This window comes from Capsicum annuum, chromosome 2 (genome assembly GCF_002878395.1).
Source record: "Capsicum annuum cultivar UCD-10X-F1 chromosome 2, UCD10Xv1.1, whole genome shotgun sequence".
Classification (NCBI taxonomy): domain Eukaryota; kingdom Viridiplantae; phylum Streptophyta; class Magnoliopsida; order Solanales; family Solanaceae; genus Capsicum; species Capsicum annuum.
The window spans coordinates 146052017-146073242 of NC_061112.1; the positions used below are offsets into that span (position 1 = coordinate 146052017).

Sequence of the window (21226 nt, forward strand, 5' to 3'; positions counted from 1 at the left end):
TTTAACAATATTACAGAAGACTAAGAAAGTTTGTAGTTGTAGTTACTTGATACATAAACTTTATCTTTAGATATGTTCTTTATTTGTTTGACTTGCTGAGACTATAAGAGAGAAACTAACCTTCTCAGAAGGTCTTGTAGTGCTCTATACTTGTAAATACTTGGTCTTGTCGGTTGTTAATCATAATTTTCACAATTTATAAGAAAAAAAGATTTAAAATTAAGTTGTTATTATTAAACATAAAAAGTATTTATTCTTTTTGAGATTAATTTTAAAAAAAATCATATAATTAAACTAAGACGAGAGAAGTAGCTAGACAGTAATGGCTAATAGACAAGGCATGGAGACATAAGGGATTGGTTAATTAGTAAAAAAATTATGGACAGCACATGTAAATAATTTCTGTACCAACCAGTACCCCATATGTCTCCGCATTTTCACATAAACAAAATAGGGAAAGTTAAAATGAGCAGGAAATATCTGAATCCCAATATATTATACTCCTCTAACTTCTATAGTATAAATACACCCATATATTTCAAACTGGACTGCACAACGTCCCTCTCTTAAGTCTAATCCTTCTTCAATATTCTTTTCTTGCCCCAACCAAGTACTCCAACAGTAAAATAAATATATACATACAGTATGGCAAGCAGTAGTGCTTGTAACAAGTCATTTTGCGACAACTACATGTTGCTAAAGCCAGAAGAATGCAGTGTATTAGATTTGGCAAGGATACTGTTTTCCGGTAAAAATATTGGACAAAAAGATTTTGTAGATTGCCCTAATGATGAAATGACGACGACTAAGGAGCATTTGTCCCGTAGATGGGTTATTTTCATTTCCCTTCTAGTCCAGAAGGTTTTAATAGCAACTGCTAAACCTTTAGCAGGGTTTGGCAATGCAATTGAGTACTGGCTTAACCTTCTAAACGTCAATGGTGGATTCTTCCGTCTTATTTTCAACTCCGTAAGAGGTACATACTACATCATTATCATCGTTGATCTGTCTCAATTTATGTGACACATTTCGTACCTAAGTGCGCGATTTGTATTTATGATCGATTTGTAGGTAAAACTGTAATACCGGATAAGGAATCAGCAAATTTCTTGTCATTTATTGGAAATTTGGATAAAAGAGTTGAGCTAGTAGATAATAGTAGGTGTGTTGAAGAACTTGGAGGACGTAGAGGATACGATGAGGCAATCAGTATCATGGCTGCAAAAGCAGCTTATGAGAACAAAGCATGTATTGAAACTACTGTTAAGGATAATTGGAAGGTAAACTACCTAGCTATCATATTTATTGAACGCATTTGGTATGAAATGAACGAAAATGTTTACTTGGAACTAAATGTATTTTTTACGGTATCGTTCGCTTCCAACCTCGAGAAAGAAAATGGTAGGAGCTCATGGAAAGGAGTAATAAAAAAATGGATCTTTTACTTTCTTTTTTTTTTTTCTTTTACCCAAATTAAAGAACATTTGTATATCATTTAGGATAAAATTCTAAGAAGTTGAGTGGTGCTGGGGGACGTCAGCTACGAGGGTGGGAAGAGATAACCAATGTAGAATGACACTTTTAAGCTTAATTATTTTTCTGCTTCTACTTCTATTGGGAAAATTATTTTCTTCGTCTTAAGGAAATATATTGTCTTAGGAAAAATATTTTAAATTTTTTTATCAACTAGATTGAGAAATTGAAAAACATTTTAATTTTTGCAATATCATGCAGATGGATCTCATTGGGTGCTTTGACTTCTGGAATGGTAAGATATATATGTATAAACTTTTTACAAACATTTTGATTATATCGTGCTCAATTATTGAAATAATAAAAATAAAGTTACGTTTTCTTTATTTTGTATTAACATAAAACTCATTCACAATAATTGCAAATGCTGTAATAAGGTCCAAGTTTTATTTAATTATTCTGCAATACAAAAATCAGTTTACTATTGCTATATCACACCAGTATATTCTAAGTTAAAAGTATTTTCAATAACAATTAATGACATGACACATAATGTTTGAAGTAAGAAATATACAAAATATTTAATCCAATATTATAAGAAATACAAAATCTTTAATCCAATATTATCCCATCCATGATCCCAATCTTGCATCATGGTAAGAAAATAAATTTGAGTAGAATTAATAACTCATATATATTGAGTGGAGATTGCAATGGTTGTAGGACCCTGCCACCTAATTAAAGCATCAATCGCGTGCAATATTTCATCATTAACAATATACTAATAGAGCTATTGTCGTTAGTCTACCTAATGATAATCTCTTTATGATTTGTTTCGATTTGTATACGGATCAAATATCTGTCATGGCCATATTTTAAAGCTGAAAGTTCTGCCCAATCATTTCAAATTGTATGAATAAAAAGATAAAGATGATTGCAAGAGAAATGACTTAAGGTGAAGTTATTTTTACAACATCTAAAAATACACTTAGATCTATAAAATTAACGGTTCGGATTTTACCTTTTTTAAAAATCTTTTTCTGAACTTTAACAGATGATCAACAAAAAGCTACAACACAAGCATTCGTGCTTCAAGATAAAAACGTGGATCCCGAGTTAATTGTTGTGGCATTTAGAGGAACCGAATTCTTCAATTCTGATGATTGGATCTCAGACTTTAATCTCTCTTGGTACGAGATTTCCGGCATGGGCAAAGTCCATGCCGGATTTATGAAAGCTCTGGGGTTACAAAAGAGCAACGGATGGCCCAAAGATATTGAACAAACTGATAATAATCAGCTATCTCCAGCCTACTATTTCCTAAGAAAATTACTCAAACAACTTCTGGAGAAAAATGAGAAGGCAAGATTTCTGGTTACTGGTCATAGCTTAGGTGGAGCACTAGCAATATTATTTCCAGCAATATTGGCATACCATGAGGAATCTTGGCTGTTGAAAAGATTAGAGGGCGTTTATACATTTGGTCAACCAAGAGTTGGAGATGAAACTTTCGTTGAGTATATGAAAGGGCAATTATCAAAACATGAGGTTCCATACTATAGAGTTGTATACAGCAATGACATGGTACCAAGATTGCCATATGATAATGCTACCTTCGGGTTCAAGCACTTTGGAACTTGCATCTACTACAATAGCCTCTACAAAGAAAAAGTAAGTTATTCTTTGAATTTTTGTATATGTGGTAGGGACGTATTACATTTAATTATACGGATATAACTCGTTTAACGTCAAATATGGGTGTAAAATAATCATTGACAGGTCATTTTTTGGCACTGTCCATATCAAAGGATTGGGTCAATTAATTTGGGACAACATTGACCCATTCGAATAAAATTATTGAAACATTAAAGTCATTTTTCTTGTCTATTTTTTTTTTTTTTTAAATATAGTCACGATATGAAAGTTTTTATTTTATTTTATTTGATAATACTAGTTAAAAGTCATAAAAAAGAACAAACAAATAACTAGCGGAAATAATTTTGAGTTAGGTCTGTTGGGGGAAACTCACTGTTTAGTGGCCCAAATTGACCCGACTATCTTGACCCAAACACATATTGGGTTATAGCCCGATCCAAGTATTATTCTCAACATATCCAAAAATTCGCCCAAATGTGACTCAAATCTGTCTTATTTAACATCTTATCATGTAACGTGGTACATAAAAAAACTAAACATCAAGCAAGTCGCTTTCCGGTCGGCTTATCTACATATGTGAAAAAATATTTAACATATATACACACAATAAGATCTTCATTCTAAATTTTGAATTCTCCTCTCATAGGAAAAACAATTGTTCTTCTTTCTTATCTTTATCTGTGTGACTATTATATACCGTTGTTTGAAAAATGCAGATTTTAGGTGAAGAACCAGACAAGAATGGCTTGGCTTTATTACTGTTTCTACCAAAGATGTTAAATGCGGCTTGGGAGCTCATCAGAAGCTTTATTCTACCATGTGTTAATGGACGAAAGTATACAGAAGGCGGGCTGCTTCTTTTCATGAGAGTGGTAGGCTTGATACTTCCAGGCATACCTGCTCATTGTCCCCAGGATTATGTTAATGCTACAAGGCTTGGATCATCTGATCAATCTTATGCCATTGAAAATGCTGCAAAGTATCAAAAGATTGGCTTAGTTCCAGCATAATTGTGAATTACTTAGCGATTGTTTGTGCGTTTTATTTTTTTATTAATTTGTTTTTCCCTACATCAATATTGTGAGTAGTGTTTAGTAATGGAATGTTTATATATTCATTGATTTGAACCGTGCCCTTGGAGAATAAAGCATGAAATTTCACTTTATCTAATGAAATATATGGCTCAGGAGGGTTGGGTTGTAAACTGTGACACATTTGTTTGTGATATTCTTAGGGAGGAAGAAAGGATCTTCATCTCCAATGTATGACTAATTATTCAATTACTATCATGTTACTCGTAATTTAATTGGATTTCCTCAAGCACAAGCTATTTAGCTAATTCGATAGGTTTCGAAGATAAAAAATATATTTTTTATTGGAAAAAAATGGTCTAAATAGCGCGTACAAGTGAATTTCCACAGTGTCACTTGTGGAATCGTTTTCACTATACTTCACAGCTTCAATATTGTATGAAAGATTTAAACAAAAGATCATCGACTAGCACTATTTCTCGATAATATAATGTATTGTTTGAACTTCTCAAAGAATATTACTATTATAATATTGGCCAGACATGTCCACAGTGAAAGATACTAAAGTATCAAATGAATGCAATTTCGTAGATTTCTAAAAGCATAAGAGACAGCATCATATTGTTGTTACAAGATTATATCCACAATGCTAAATACGGTTTTAACATAATAGAGATAAATGTGGTTTTTTAAGAGCATGAGAGCAAGTGTAACTTTGAAGTTGGATGAAAGTAACAAATATTTCGACAATAACAAAAAAGTGGGATCTGGAGAGGGTAAAAATGTACGAGGTCTTTCAGATAGATCCCGGCTCAAGACAAAGAACAATAAACAAAGTCAAAAAAATGTCTCACGCCCAGTGGAATATACTAAAGTGTCATATGAATGCAATTTCGTAGATTTCTAAAAGCATAAGAGACAGCATCATAGTGTTGTTACAAGATTATATCCACAATACTAAATACGGTTGTAACATAATAGGTATAAATGTGGTTTTTCAAGAGCATGAGAGCAAATGTAACTGTGAAGTTGGATGAAAGTAACAAATATTCGACAACAACAAAAAAAATGGGATCTAGAAAGGGTAAAATGTACTAGGTCTTTCAGATAGATCCCGACTAAGGGTGTCAAGTGGGCCGGGCCGGGCTGGGCTAGGCCGGATCCGTAACTAACCCGGCCCGGTAAGCCCTAGGGCTTAGGGTTCTGGGTCCCAGGCCCGTCTAACCCGGCCCAAACCAAGCCCAGTTTAGGCCTGTCGGTTAATCGGGCCGGGCCGGCCCAGCCCAGATACCTTTTAAAAAAAATGGGATTTTAGGTCAAACTAGTCGTTGGCCCAACGGCTATATATCCGCTTTTTGATCCAAACGGCTAGTGGCCCATTTATTAGAAAAAAAAAATAACTTTAAAAAATATTTTTTAATCCCAAAAAAAATTCTATAAATACCCTACAACTTCAAATCATTTTCACACAATTTTTCACTCTCTCAAATCTTATTCTCTCTCAAATCTCAATTCTCAATTCTCAAATATTCAATATATTTAATTTCTTAAAGTGTTCGCTTTAATTTTTTAATTTTTCGTTTACAAAGTACGAACGAAAGTTTCTAAAGTCGCAACCTTCAGATACTTCCAAAATTTGGTATTATCGTTTCATCTCTTACGTTTAATTTTTATTTATTGTATTAATTGTTTAATATTTAATTTTATTATATTTGTGTATTTTGAATATTTTTAGTTTAATTTAATTTATATTATGGATAAATTAAGAAACCTCGCTACTAAAGGTGTTAAAAAATTTTGTCCCGGAAGCGGTAGTGGTAGTAAAAAGCGAATTACTAGCGGTAGAGGTAGTTAAAGTAGTAGATATACCCGTGTGTCTTCGCCTCCGGTACCCTTGGTACACCTTTTGAGGAAGAAAGAAGTGTAGGTGCTCACGATATGGATTATGTAGAAGCTCAGGAAAATTACGGTATAGAAGAAGAAAATGAAGTAGATGCGGGTAATTTAGACGAAGATAATGAAAATATTGCTGAGACACCCGCAGTAGGAGATGCTAACGTTAGATTTGAATCGGTTAATCTCCCTCCCCGTCCTCCCAGTACCCCAAGACCTCGTAAAAGAACTAGTGTTGCTTGACAATTTTTTGAACGTATATCAGATATTGAGGTGCAATGCAATATTTGTCAACAAATATATAAGCATAGAAGTGGAGGCAAGCAAGGGGGTACGGGTACGTCAATGAGACATATAACTGAAGATCACAAAAGAGAGTTAAATATTAAACAAGGTGGTGGGGAAGTTGGTGGACCAACGCAAACTAGAATGGACCCAACAATCGGTCACGTAGCGAAGAAGTATAATAAATTGAGGGACAGGAAAGAAATAGCTAAAATGGTAGCTGTGGGTTGTTTGCCTTTTAGTTTTCCTTCTTCTGATGTCTTTATTCTTTATATACAAGCAATTTATAATCCTATGTTTAACGGTATTCCTAGAACTACTTGTCGGACTGATATTTTTAGACTTTATTCACAATATTATTTTTATTTATCAACATTGTTAAAAAATACTCAATGTAGATTGTCCCTAACTTCTGATCTTGGTCGTGCTGTAAATAAAAATGATTATTTAACTGTTACTTGTCATTGGATGGATAGTAATTTCGTGATGCAAAAACGTATTTTTATTTTTTTATATGATGAAAATCGTAAACATACTGGACAATTTATTGCTGATTGTATTGTTAAAATTTCCAGATATTATGATATCGAAAATAAAATTTTATGTAATGCTTTTGATAATGCTTCTAACAACAAGATTGTTATAAAACAATTAAAATCTACGCTATCTCCGTCCTTGCCTAAAATTTTTCATATTAAGTGTGCATGTCATATATATAATTTAATTGTAAAAGATGCTCTTGAGGTTTTTGAGCTTTATATTGAAAAAATTCGTCTTGCCATTGGTTTTATTCAAGGAAATAATCGTAGATCGAGAATTTAAAGTTAATGTCAAGAAAATTGACGTACACCGATTTTGATGCCTGAGGAAATTGATACTAGATGGAATTCTACGTATGAATTTTTAAAAACTGGTTATTAAATATAGAATTTCTATTACACTAGCTTTTAACCAACATTGCGGTTCATTTACTGATTTTGCCGATTGCATGCTACATAATTCTGATTAGGTTGTAATTAATGATCTTGTTAAGTTTATAGAAAAATTTTATGTAGCTACGGTTGAATTTTTCGGTGCTTATTATCCAACTGTTTGTAATATTTTGGCATATATAGCCGATATTTCTGGCTTGCTCAAAGAATATAAAAATAAAGAAGGTTATAAAGAAGTTGTTGACGCCATGTTTACGAAATTTAAAAAATATTTTTTTCCGACTCCCCCTATTTACTTGGTTGGTGCTATGCTAAACCCGTGCATGAAATATAATAATATGTGCCACTTTAGTACTCTTATTTATACCAACTCAGAAATAAATACTAATCATGATTCTGAACAAGTACAAACTGATTTGTGGATGGCTACGGTTGATGCAAAGGATTACATAGAAAAATTATATAATCACTATGCTGATTTATTTGATTTGACTGTACCTACAAATATCACTCAACTGTCGCTCCTCATCCTCCCAATGAGTCATCATCTTCTAAAGGGCCGGCACATAGTGGTTTTCCTGATTCGTTTTATGATTTAAATTGTTGGAACAACGTTAATGAGAGAACTTACACATCAACTTATCGGGAAGAGCTGAAATATTATCTTCGGACGACACCAGAGGATCGCAGACGACGGATCAACATATTGGATTGGTGGATGTAACACCCCGTACTTAATTACGTGCATTAGCCATTGTTATATGTGTTGGAGTATATGTATTGATCCTAAGTTAGGTATATATGAGTTTAAGTATGAGTATTGATTATTTTGAGATGGTTTCAAGTGTATAGTTTGATTATATGTGTATAGGAATCGACCTTATTTATGCCGGAATTTTCCCGTCGATGGTTCCATACGAAGGTTATTGAATAAGCTTTCCAACGATATAAAAATTTCCAAAAACGGATAAGTTTCGGATATAATCGAGCACGTTCGAAACTATAAAACGGTGGCCGGGATGTTGTGAACTGTAAATGTGCAGGAAAATTTCCTGCACACAAACTACTGAGGCCTGCCAGTTTTTTGGGTCAACTTTGAACGATCATAACTCCCTCAATATAATGAACTAGGAGAGCTACCACATATCAGAAGAAAGATCTTTGAGTCTTCTTTCCAATGCAATTGGTTTCATCCAAATCCAACATCTGAGTAAAGAGTTATACTCATTTTACTTCAGCCTCTCAAAATAGATTTTTAGGGTCAACTTCAAACGATCATAACTCCTTGTACAGGACGAACTGGGTGACCTACTTTATATGAAATGAAAGTCCTTTGAATTATCTTTCCAACGATACCAATTTAGCCCAAATCCGATATCGGAGCAAAGAGTTATGGACAATTTACTTTAGCCTATCAAAACAGTCCACCATGGACAGATTCGGATTTACTTGAATTTTTAAGGGCAATATGGTCATTTTCCATCACCTCATGGACGAAAATTGGTCATTATATACATATAATTCGTCTCATATCCATCAATTATCATCAAATTATTGAAAATAAGAAACCCTAGCCTAATTTCAACTCCAAATATCTTGTGATTCAACCGTAGAAAATCTAAATTGATTCCGTAGTTGTGTTCACCATCTCAAGGGCTTCGAGAAGCACCCCTTATTTGTGCCAACAGGACTTCGAAATCAAAAGGGCCATTTTATGGTAAGGATGTAAATTATGTTGGTGTTATTTATATGGATATATATATATATATATATATGCATGTGAGCATAAGAAGTATGTTATTTGATTGTTGTTGAAAGATGATTGGGAAATGATGTTGGATTATGTTGAATAGTGAAGGAATTTGGTGTGATGATGTGGTATTGATGATGTGGTATTGAAATGATGATTATATATATATATACACATAAACCTATTGTTCAAGTTGATTTTTGGAATGTTTTGCAAATATTGGTAGTATGGAATTATGGAAGAGAATTGTGGTGTTGGGTTGCTAATACTAGATGCCAAACATTTCATTGTAGATAAGTGATTTGTAAAGGCGGGAAGTTGTGTTGAATTGGTATCTGAATCTACAACGAGGTATGTAAAGCATACTCTAACAATGTTCTTTGGCATGAAAACACCAATGTTCCATCAAGTAAGATTCCGAGGTTGTCCAAAAACATATATTGTTCTACGTTACCAACGAAGTTGTTTCCATTCTATAAAGTGTCAAAATGTTTCATTGATATACCAAAAGGCTCCTATTTCATTGTTGTGATATTGATGATTCTGAAACACATTGTTGATGTACCAATGAGTCTTTATTACATCGTTATTGTATAGAAGGTCTATTACTTGGTTCCTATTGATGTATCATTGTTTCAAAGTATCAAAAATATGGTGGCGACCGAAATAACAATCTCAAAGATTAATTGAACTAAGTGATGGAAGTTCTCTCTTATCGGGTGGTATCCCAGGGGCATAAGCCTAGCATGGGTCGATCCCAGTTGATATGTACTGGAGGCAGCCTAATGATCACAGTACATTACAGTAATGATTACAAAGACGATAAGAACGAAGGTAAAGTGATTGAATAAATACAATGTACAGGTTGTCACAAGTTCTAGTAAGTGTGGTCCACTCCTATTACGACTTATTCACTTGTTTCTGATTTCTATTGAGCTCCTATATCATATGTGATTATTTACAGCTTTACATACTCAGTACATATTTCGTACTGACGTCCCTCACGGGGGACCTGCATTTCATGCTGCAGGCAGAGGTACCTCAGCTCATACACCGCACAAGTAGGAGCCAGGTCATACAGCTATTGTTGGTGAGCTCCAGTTTGTTTCGGAGCTTTCCGAGTCGGTTCCTTATGTTTTGTTATTGTACATGAGTCATGTGTGGGCGGGGGTTTGTCCCGACCCTAGTTATGTCATGTATATCCTAGAGGCTTTGTAGACATAAGGAAGGGTAAAGTTATGGAAGTTTATATAGTGATGTTATATCTGTATATGTGGTGGCCCCGACGGCCAAGTATTATATATATATATATATATATATATATATATATATATATATATATATATTTGCGCGTGTTGTGCTGATACAGGTAATTAGATCCTTCTATATGCAACGAAGTGCTGTCCAATTTTTGGTGACATGTAAGTGAAAGTACAGGTATTTGAACGGGTTCTCCCAGGCCTTCTCGGCTTCGGGTGCCAGTCCGGCCCGATGGGATTTTGGGGCGTGACAGTGGAGGAGTAATGAAACACAATATCCTATGCTTTCAAGATTAGCTAGAGATATCTTGAATGTTCCAATATCAACCGTTGCATCAGAGAGCGCCTTTAGTCAGGGACAACAACAGCTTAGAGACAACCGACACTGATTGAGAAGCAATGCAATGAATGTTCTAGTTTGCCTCAGAGGTTGGATTAGAGCGGAAAGAAGAAACCAAGGAATGGAACCGGAGCCGAGCGACGAGCTGAAACTTGAAGAAATTATGACTTCACGGGAGAACTCAGCAGAATCAAGTTCAATGCATGATTTTGCCCCCGTTGACTTCGACTATCCTATGCAAGTTCCCGTTAATATTAACACGAACGAGTTGGAAAAAATGATGCATAATTTGTAGATTTTTCATTCATGTAAATTATAAATTTTGGATCATTTTGCAATCAATAAAATTCTCCAAATTCATTCACTCCTTAGTCCTTGCTTTTTATATTTTTCATTTAACGATTTAAAATTTTAAATTGAATTTCTAGTTTTCTACTTTAAATTTAAAACTTTCTTCTAATATATTATTAATTTACTACCAAATATTATTAATTTATTATATTAAGCGGCATATGTTTTGTATATTTATGTATATATCTTTTATAGAAGTGTATATTTAATGTATACATGTGTATATATTTTATAAATTAGTATATAAGTATATCTCTATATATTGTAATGTATATATATTGTACTATATTTTATAAGTAGTGGTATATATACATTGAATGGTGCATATACACGCGTATATATCTTCTAAAAGTGTATATTTAACGTATACTTGTGTATATGTTTTATAAATTAGTATATAAGTATATATATATATATATTGTAATGTATATATATTGTAGTATATTTTATAAGTAGTAGTATGTATACATTGTATGGTGCATGTACACGTGTATATATCTTGTATATTTAACGTATATATGTGTATATGTTTTATGAATTAGTATATAAGTATATCTATATATATTGTAGTATTTTATAAGTAGTAGTATATATATATTGAACGTATATATGTGTATATGTTTTATGAATTAGTATATAAGTATATCTATATATATTGTAATGAGTAGTTGACTAATTGTGTATATGTGTATATATTTTTTAAATTCTAATGTAGTATATACTATATAATGTATATTGAAAGATTTTTTTTTTTAATATTTTTGACCGGATTGGGGTGGGTTTTAATTTTTTTTTACTGTTTGACCCAGTCCGGCCCGTCTAGCGTCAAAACCGGCCCTTAACTGACAAAGAATAATAAACAAAGTCAAAAAAGTGTCTCACGCCCAGTGGGACTCGAACCCACAATCGCTTGATTAGAAGTCAAGCGCCTTATCCATTAGGCCATGGGCGCTGTTTATAGCATATGTTTCAAAACAAATATAAATTTGACTAGTACAATACATGACAAATATAATTTATTTGGGATGATAAAACGCAAATGTAAGCCATTTTTCAGTTTAACTATTAATGAAAGTACGATGCATGCTTTCACATATTAGAGAAATGATCTTAATACTTATTATAAATTACAAAAGAGTTTATTATTACGAATGGAACTTAAAAGATGATATACTTTTTGAAAAATTGGTTAAATATTGACTAAATATATTTTTCATCATATTTTGGATCAAATTTACCTCTTTACTTTTAAAATTGGCTAAATATATCCTTCGGCATATTTTTTGATCAAATTTATCTTCGATTTCATACTTTGGGGTCATATTTATCCTCGTTGTTAAGAAACTTTTCACTTGTACCCTTTCTTTAACAGAAAAGTTCAAATCAATAGTAAATTACTCAATTTTTTAAATAAATCACACCCTAATCTAATTCGCTCCATCCAATCCACAAAAAATACACAAACAAATATACTCATCTCTTAGTTCTGTTGGTCGAATTTTTCCAACGAACAAAAAAAAATCTCTTTCAACATGCAACGATGTAGTTTATTTAGAAATGAAGAAAACAAAAAACGGAACGAGATTACGTAGAAGCATGAAATTAGAGAAAATGCCTATTACAAACTCTGTTCTTGTTTGATTATGATCAAATTTCAAAAGATGGTATGCAATTCTATGTGCATCTAGATTCTAGAACTAGTGAATAAATTTTATGAGCAAATGACTCGATGAAAAATTTGTATAAATCTAAATTGCATATAAAATATATTTGCATGAAGAAATGTCACGATTGACATATAGGGATGGGGAAACCTCTTAACTCAATCATATAGATAAATATGATATTTCAAATATCTAATAAGCCTAATCTATTGCATTTGACCGTAAAGTGTCATTTTTCATGAGCAGCTCTGCACTGATGCAGATTCATGAACTGAGAGAGGAATATATTTCTTTGTGTTTGCACTAATGCAGATCAATTTTTCACGAGTTATGCGCTGATAAATATCGAATGACTTACTCTCGTTGAAAAATTTGATCAATAGAACTGAAAGGGTAATATTTATTTATATTTTTTTGTGGCTCGGGTCGAATCAAACAGATTGAATTTAAGTGTATTTTATTTTTAAAAAATGAGACATTAACATTGATTTGAGCTTTTCTATTAAGAAATGGTAGAATTTTTTTTAACATCAAGGATAAATTTAATCTCAAAGTATAAAAATAAGGATAAATTTGACCTAACGTATGATGAATGATATATTTAGCTAATTTTTAAATTGAAAGATAAATTTGATTTCAAAATATAATGAGAGATATATTTAATCAATTTTTTAAATTCGATTGTTTTCCATTGAGGGGTATATAGGAATTTGAGAGGGGGCTATAATTGTAATTTTAAACGTACGCATATGGTGGATATACATTTTGGGTTGCGTGAAGGGATTGGAAAGGAGGACGGGACAGATAGGAGAGCTGAGCGGCGCGAGCGAGGGGGCTAGCAGAGCGAGAGAGCGAGTTAGGGTTTTGGTAAATCGGAACCACGAAGGTCAGTTGAGTGCGTTAATCTAATTTGTGACTTTTAATTTCTTCGGTATCTTAAGATAAATCGGTGAGTTTGTTTATCAAATATGATGATGATGATGATGATAATGATGTTTTTGTGTGAGAAAGAGGTGTGTGTCTGTTACGTGCAGGATAAATCGTCGTGTGTGAGCGATTTGTGTTTTAGAGAGAGGTGTGGTGAGATCGCGAGAGAGCGATTTGAGTGTTTGTCCAACGATTAATCAGACAAGTCTTTGTTAGCATGTCGGAGAGGAAACTCGTGGTAAGGTTTTACTTACTTCGTTGATTTTGAATGCCTCTTTGCATTTGATTATTACTACATTTTATTCTGATATATTGGTTTGATTTTAGGTTTTAGGCATTCCATGGGACGTGGATACAGAAGGTCTAAGGGAGTATATGATCAAATTCGGGGACTTAGAGGACTGTATTGTCATGAAGGTTAGTCTGTGTAGCTACTTTTGACCTTTATGATATGTATTGTTTCAGATGTACAGCAGTTCCAAGACTTTATTTTTGGTGTTGAAAATGTTTTTTTTTTTTTTTGTGAATTTGTGGTTATTCATAAACTGAGATATCAAATCTGTGCTACGGAAGGCTATATATTTATTGTCGGGTGGAAAGGTTAGAACTTTTATTGCATATAGCTCTCTTGTGGAGAAATTAGGGCTGTTGTATGGTGAAACAAAAACATAAGGACTTCCATTACCTCAAAATTTGTTCTCCTAATTGTTGTTAGGAGGAGGTTGTTGTTTCCACTACTTGGAAGATCTAGCAGCACTATCTGCTTAAGTGATTTCACTTTTTGGAACTCGCCCAAGAACGTGTTCCAAGCTGGCTTATTACTTGTAAACTACGCCGGTGGGCCCGTAAAAACTGGGTCTCAGAAGAAAATATTGTCTAGAAGATTGCATTGGGTTTCTTTATTGATAAAGTTAAGCATATGTATTCATCAGCCTCATGGAGGTGCTTGTATCAATATCTACATTTGCAGAAGACCTTTTCGATTTCCAAGGAATACAATGCTCCAAGGACCAATTAACAATAATGTCATATAAGACTAGTAGCTTCCATTTGGGTGCTCCTACTTTATGATTGTGTTATTCTCCGATGTAATCTTTATTGTCCACATTTCTTTCTCTGTGATAGTAGGTTAACTACCTTAGCTTATATTCCCTCTATCCCGATTTATGTGACACTCTTTCCTCTTTGGTTGGTCTTAAAAATGACATCTTTCTATATTATTAATAACAATTTAACTTTAAACTCTCCATTTTACCCTTAATGAGATGATATATAGCCACACAAAAATCTCTAGTTTATTTCATAGCACAAGTTTCAAAAATCTTCCTTTATTTCTTAAATTCAGCCAAACACCTTCAGATAAATTGGGCTGGAGGTAGTACCAAACATGGTTATGTTTGTGTACTTTGATTCTGGTGTGTTTTCTCTATCACTTTGTTGATTGCTTTCCAGACAAGTATTAGCTTAAAATCAACAGCAGTATATCCAGACTGTGTACCTTAAATCCCAACACTTGGCTATGTGTGTGTGGGACGAGGCTGGGGTTAGAAACAAGAATAAATTGCCTTCCTAAAATGTGTGTAAACTTTAGTGATGGGAGGTCCTCTACAATTGCGGTGGACTTGTCTCCGGAGATTGGGCGCTTTTACTAATTTCCTAGAAGTGTGCTGTCTAGTTTATGTAGTTATAATATATTTGCTTTTCAGTGCTTCTGAAAATTAATGTTCTTTCTGGAGCAAAGTTTCTTAGCATCTTACTGAAGAAGACTAACGAGTATTGATCTCCATCTAGGAGCGTGCTACTGGTCGTTCTCGTGGATTCGGCTATGTCACATTTGCTACACTTGAGGATGCTAAGGTGATTTTGGTTTTAATTTGGTTTTCATGTCACCGGCGCAATTATGTTTGTTTACTGCTCTCAAGTAAAAGCTTCTTACATGTACTTGCCTTGTTCCATGTGGTTTTGATGCGAACTTGACTCACTATTCTTGTGTTGTATGATGCAGAATGCATTGTCTAAGGAGCACTTTCTTGGAAGCAGAATGCTAGAAGTGAAAGTGGCGACACCAAAGGTGCATGCTCTTACACTTTCATGACAAAACTTTCTTTGTTACTTTAGTATTCCATCCAATGCTGTGCCATTACTATAGTTGATTAAAATGGAACGGTTGACATGTTTTATTATTGATCTCTTTATTTGGTTGGACATGAAAATTGCATTTGATCAAGTAAAAGCGTATTTGTATAGTCATTGTGCCTCTAAAGGTCTTAGTTAAGGTCTAATACAGATGCTACTTATTCTTTTTTCAGGAGGAGATGAGGGCTCCTGCAAAGAAAGTGACCAGGATTTTTGTTGCTAGGATTCCTCCGTCTGTATCTGAAGCTACTTTCAGAAGGTATTTGTGAAGGATTGCTAAGTTAAGATTATTGTTAGCTGGTTGGTTGTTTCATTATTAGAATTTGATATCCTTACTTTTTTTTTTGTTTTCAGTTATTTTGAGAAGTACGGTGAAATAACAGATCTATATATGCCAAAGGTTCACCTGTCTCTTCGTGACCTCATTATTTCATATTTGCGCTTTCTTGTTCTGGCACTAAATTATAAGATTCATGAAAGTAGTAACTAATCTTACCCAATATGCAGGATCCATCTACCAAGGGACATCGTGGAATTGGGTTTATAACTTTTGACCGTGCTGGTATGTCTCCCGCCTTTTTTTTCCTCTATTTTCCAGATATTTTTTCTGGCCATCTTCTGTTATTCCTCTGCACAATATCCAGCTACTAGGAACAGTTCCCTTAATTAAAATAGGTACTTAATTTTTTGGCAGAATTATATCTGTTAGGAACTGTGTCTATGAAAATTCCATGTGTCCATCTTTTGATGGTTTTATGTAGACTTGCTTAGACACACTTCGTATATTTTAGGGAGGGAAAACATGGAGTGTTGTAGTTGCAGATATAGTTTTCCTTCTTTAAGCTGGGACATGCAATAAGTTTCTCTGAACCTGTCTGCAGCGCTCTGTCAAACACTCAATCAGTGCAGTTTATTCTTAAAATATGGATCAATCAGTTTACCTTTATTTGTTGTAAATTCTTTTACTTGTTTTAGATATGAGATCTTCAATCCTTGTGCATATCTATTACCCCTAATTATTCACTTTCTTGATGATAGAAAATTGGTTGAAATGTTTGTCATTTTTGGAGTAAACAGCTCACTAGTCAAATATTTATACCGTCACCCAACAATGGGGAAAAAGAAACCAATCTGGGGATCAAGTAGTTTTCGTTAATTCTAGACATGGTATTTTACCTTTTGGAGTGCTTACTTTGAACCTTATCATGGGATGATGAGAAGGATTTGACATTTGAAGAATTTTTACTGTAGATTAGCAAAATTTCTGATTTGATCTCAGCGTTGATTCGTTCTCTAGTTTTTTTTTTGTTGATTTGTGTAGCCCCACTCGTAATTTTTCCGCTTGCAGTCTAGCTATAGATTCTAGGTATTTTGAGTTACATATGCATCTTATCACCTTTTAATGGTCCTGTAATTGTGCTTCATCTCAGATGAATTTTTCCTAAAGAATCAGTTTCTGTTAATTTCTGTAGGATGTGGTGGCCACCACCTTGTTTTTATTTTTTTTCATCCAGTTAGGCAGGGCAGCCTCCTAAGCATGCACACGTCTTCTGCAGACTGCATTTTCTATTCAGTTTTGTAATGGTTTTCCTTTGAATTGAGTCACATTTGGTTTCTTTTCCCAGAATCAGTTGATGATCTGATGAGTGACACCCATGAACTGGGAGGTTCCACAATTGTTGTCGACCGAGCAACACCCAAGGCAAGTTATGCGTGGCCGAACTTTGATGCATAACTGTTACAATTCCGGATGTTATTCCACTTCAATTTTCTGTAATTATTCATAAAATTTACTTCTGATGATGATTTTAGGAAGAAGAATTCAGACCTGTTAGTCGGATGTCGCAGGGTGGTGGAGGAGGATATGGTGCATATAATGCATATATTAATGCAACAACTAGATATGCTGCGCTTGGTACTCCCACCTTATATGACCATCCTAGTTCTATGTATGGAAGTAAGTAAACAATAATGAACAGTAAGAAATGACAAATATATCTTTAGCATGACACAACATCAATCATGCCTCTTATTTAACCTAATTTTTGTACTAAGAGAACTTAATTAAATAAAACAGGAGGCGGTGGAGGAGGATTTCCATCTCGTGGTGGCATGGGCCAGAAGATCTTTGTTGGCCGGCTACCTCAAGAGGCAACAACTGAAGATCTTCGCCAGTATTTTGGTAGATTTGGCCGTGTTTTAGATGTTTACGTTCCAAAGGTAAAATATTTATTTTATTGCATTTTGGTAGCAGATCTCGTCTTCAAGTAATTTAGTAAATTGTATTATTCTGTTAAGATGGTAATGCCTTTCTGGTGTAGGATCCCAGAAGACCAGGGCACAGAGGGTTTGGTTTTGTCACCTTTGCTGACGATGGTGTTGCGGATCGTGTTTCTCGAAGACCTCATGAAATATGTGGACATCAGGTATTTGTTGGGATTCCGAAAGCTCTTCGTTATATATTGCGTCCCCCCAAAAGAACACCATATCAGTTGATCAGATTTTGAAATGAGATCATGGATGAGGAGATCCCCCCTCCCCCTCAAAAAAATATAATAGAAAGCATAAAATAAACTCTAGAGCCACTTGGTGGGTGATATGTTAAAACTCCCTGGCCGTTGCGTAGGATGTTCTGCGACAAAGTAGGGTACTATAAGATTTTGTTCGAAAGGTTAACTGTTTTTTGCAAAACATAAAACTTGAATTGATTGAAAACTGACCTGGCCATTTACCTGGGATGTACTGCAACGAGGCCACTGTAACATTGTTCTGGAGATGATAAAGTAATTATTATTTTTCCCTTTTGCCAACCAAAGTATATACATGGATGCGATGTTGGTCTTTTGGGAGTTTGAACTTTTACCTGTTGAATTTTTACCCTCCTAAAGGTAGAGCTACTTGAGGTATCCCTTTTGGCTCACTAATATCAGTGACCTTTATGTTATGCTACGAGGAGTCTTATTCCTAGTTCTACCGTGCTTTTTAGGTTGCAATTGATTCTGCCACTCCCCTTGATGATGCTGGTCCAAGTAGTAATTACATGATGGATCCTCCTCCCCCTCCTCCTCCTGAACCTTATGGGGGATATGGTGGTCCTATGCGTTCCTATGGCAGGATGTATGGGGGCCTAGATTATGATGATGTAAGTATTTGAACCTTACTTGCCCATTGGATAAACTTGTGTCTTATCTTTAATTTTTGACCTCCATGATAGGTGGTGTCTTTGGTATGAAGGAAAATGTTTTCCTAGAAAATGTTTTCATGGAAAACAAGTTGATTTCTTACTTATTTTCCTATGTTTGGTTGGTAGATAAAAAATATTTTTCAGAAAATATTTAATAGTGTTTGGTTAGTGAATGAAAAAATATTTTTCAAAAAATACATTCTAGTGTTTAGCTAAAGCATAAAAATACATTTTAGAAAAGTAATTTTTGATCTCAAAAATACTTTTTTTAGAATGCGTTCGATACGAAGGGGGAAAAATATTTTTTAGAAAAATAAGTTATTATATTCGTGTGATCGTTATGCAAATTGGATAAGTATATGTTTTCTAAAAGTACTTGTATATATTTAACAAAAACAATGAGAACATATGGGATAAAAAGGGTGGGATAAGAAAAAAATTGTGAATTTAAAAAAAAATAAAATTAAAAATATTAATTTTTTTTGGATAGGGGGTTGGTAGGTGGGGGTTGGGATTGTCAAAATAGGTAATAAGGGTGGGATAAGAAAATAATTTTGATTTTTTTAAAAATAAATTAATATTTTGGGGGCTACTGGGGGGGTGGGGGTTAGTGGGGGGGGGGGGGGGGGTAAGAAAAAAAGTTTGAATTTTTTTTAAAAAATTAATTTTTTTTTCGAAGTGAGTAGGGGTTTGAGTTTTTGGGTAGGGAGATGAGATAAGAAAAAAAATTTAAAATATTTTTTTAATATTGGTGGTAGGGGGCGGGGTGGGGGATTGAGGGGCGGAGTAGGGATGAATGATTTTGAGAGTTGTATGAATATTTCAAGTTAAGAGTGAGGTTGAAAGAGTTTTGGAAAATGTTTTTCTTACTTTTAAAGGGAAGTCATTTTCCTTGGAATTGAGGAAAATGAGTTGATTTGGATAACATTTTCCAAAATCTTTAAGCCAACCAAACATGAGAAAATTGAAAAATGTTTTCCTTCATACAAAACACACCGTTAATTGTTAACATTATTGCCATGGAAAGGCATTTCTTTTTTCCACCTTGGCTTTTTATCTGGGTTTGAACTTTCAATCCTCCCCTCCCCTGCTAGAAAAATATTCAACAACTGAAACAACTTTATGATTCTTTCAGCTGTGTTCTGCCTGGACAATAATTTTGTTGGATTTGTTCTCCTTATCTGACTTACCTGAGCATGACAATGCAACACTGATTCTCTACTTGTTAATGAAGGAACTCTCATGTTTACGACATCTTCCTATCGTTTCTGTGCAATGATTTAGACTAAAGGAGAACCTTTTTTTTCATCCTTTTCATATCTACCTTTCTTTAAAAAATAAAAATAAAAATGAAAAATCCTGTTCATACCTCTTCCCTTTTTGTTTTTTCCAAGTTCATCTCACACCTATATTCTAACCTTAAGCTTATGACCCGACTGTTTTTGTTAGTCCTTAATTGGATATATAAGAATTCTGGATTTCTGGTGATAACCTTTAAATGTGTGATTTTTTCTTTTTCTGGTTCTGACAGTGGGGTTACGGCTTGGGTGGAGGGAGACCTTCAAGATCAGATATGAGATACAGGCCCTACTAGCTGGCCTGGGTGAAGTGAAACCTTCTAGAGCAGATATGAGATACCTGCCCTACTAGCTTGTGTGCTACTAGTAGCTTTGTTTTGCAGGTAGTCAGAAGCTGTCTGAATTTCTAATGGGTGGCGACATAGATATGTCATAGTTCACTCAGCTTATTTGGTGGACATCATAAAACATGTACTACTTGATATTTCCTTAATTTAATTGAAGGAGCAGTGCTGATGGATTGTGCATTTCACCTCTTCGTGATCTTTTGTACTCTCTCCATTCCAAAATAATTGGATTGTTGGGGTATGACGTACCCCTTAGGAAAGATCTTTTAAGACAAATTGTACGTTATTTTTCACTATTATCCTTTTAATTGAAAGAAATTTTCAACATGTCATGAATAATTCATTTATTTTAAACATTGAAAAATAGCTCAACAATTCATTTATTTTGGAATGAAGGGAGTATTAGGTATTAAAGAAACAATCAACAAGTGTTGAATATCCATATCCAGAAGTATAAAGAAGTAATAAAGCAATACGGGTAATGCTTTAAACTTTTAAGGGTTGTGGAAATCGGAAAATTTTGAAAGCTTCTGCTTTCCCTCAATCTCTTGCCTAATTAACGAGCTGTTGATTGCGAAGAATTTAATTGCCCGTTCTTAAATACAGCTGATTACTATATAAAATCTGCATCATTCGAGAGTGGACTCCTGAGTTCTGTCAAAAATGATTTGAAACGAACTAGGACTCGGAAGTACTTGAC

At 34.0% G+C, this 21226-nt stretch overlaps 2 protein-coding genes and 1 non-coding gene across 5 annotated transcripts; 2 read left to right on the forward strand and 1 right to left on the reverse strand.

Annotated features, from left to right (window-relative positions):
* Positions 1 to 518: 518 nt before the first annotated feature.
* Positions 519 to 4294, forward strand: LOC107860294 (triacylglycerol lipase OBL1). The gene is made up of 5 exons (XM_016705600.2): positions 519 to 976; positions 1072 to 1280; positions 1735 to 1768; positions 2528 to 3144; positions 3846 to 4294. Exons 1-5 carry the CDS (start codon positions 646 to 648, stop codon positions 4137 to 4139), a joined length of 1485 nt encoding a protein of 494 aa, XP_016561086.1. The 5' UTR covers positions 519 to 645; the 3' UTR covers positions 4140 to 4294.
* Positions 4295 to 11849: 7555 nt separating this feature from the next.
* TRNAR-UCU lies at positions 11850 to 11922 on the reverse strand. Its single transcript has one exon. It is a non-coding gene; the product is annotated as a tRNA-Arg (tRNA).
* Positions 11923 to 13359: 1437 nt separating this feature from the next.
* On the forward strand, positions 13360 to 20853 carry LOC107860296 (RNA-binding protein Musashi homolog 2). Of its 3 annotated transcripts, none has more exons than XM_016705603.2 (14): positions 13360 to 13520; positions 13669 to 13799; positions 13889 to 13978; positions 15353 to 15418; positions 15567 to 15632; positions 15871 to 15956; positions 16052 to 16097; positions 16205 to 16259; positions 17323 to 17399; positions 17510 to 17654; positions 17775 to 17917; positions 18019 to 18123; positions 18684 to 18839; positions 20413 to 20706. In XM_016705603.2, the coding sequence occupies exons 2-14, from the start codon at positions 13779 to 13781 to the stop codon at positions 20473 to 20475; spliced, it is 1119 nt and encodes a 372-aa protein (XP_016561089.1). In that variant the 5' UTR covers positions 13360 to 13520; positions 13669 to 13778; the 3' UTR covers positions 20476 to 20706. The 3 variants fall into 3 exon arrangements, with proteins under 3 accessions (XP_016561089.1, XP_016561091.1, XP_016561090.1); XM_016705604.2 differs by having other exon boundaries at positions 13378 to 13520; positions 13646 to 13799; XM_016705605.2 differs by lacking the exon at positions 13669 to 13799 and having other exon boundaries at positions 13376 to 13520; positions 20413 to 20853.
* The last annotated feature ends 373 nt before the right edge of the window (positions 20854 to 21226 follow it).

Excerpts from the sequence above, each read along its gene's own strand:
- LOC107860294 (XM_016705600.2), top strand. The coding sequence starts at position 646 with ATGGCAAGCAGTAGTGCTTGTAACAAGTCATTTTGCGACAACTACATG. Across the intron at positions 1,281-1,734 it reads CTGTTAAGGATAATTGGAAG|ATGGATCTCATTGGGTGCTT; the intron begins GTAAACTACCTA and ends AATATCATGCAG. Across the intron at positions 3,145-3,845 it reads ATAGCCTCTACAAAGAAAAA|ATTTTAGGTGAAGAACCAGA; the intron begins GTAAGTTATTCT and ends TGAAAAATGCAG.
- LOC107860296 (XM_016705603.2), top strand. The coding sequence starts at position 13,779 with ATGTCGGAGAGGAAACTCGTG. Across the intron at positions 13,800-13,888 it reads TGTCGGAGAGGAAACTCGTG|GTTTTAGGCATTCCATGGGA; the intron begins GTAAGGTTTTAC and ends GTTTGATTTTAG. Across the intron at positions 17,918-18,018 it reads TAGATGTTTACGTTCCAAAG|GATCCCAGAAGACCAGGGCA; the intron begins GTAAAATATTTA and ends TTTCTGGTGTAG.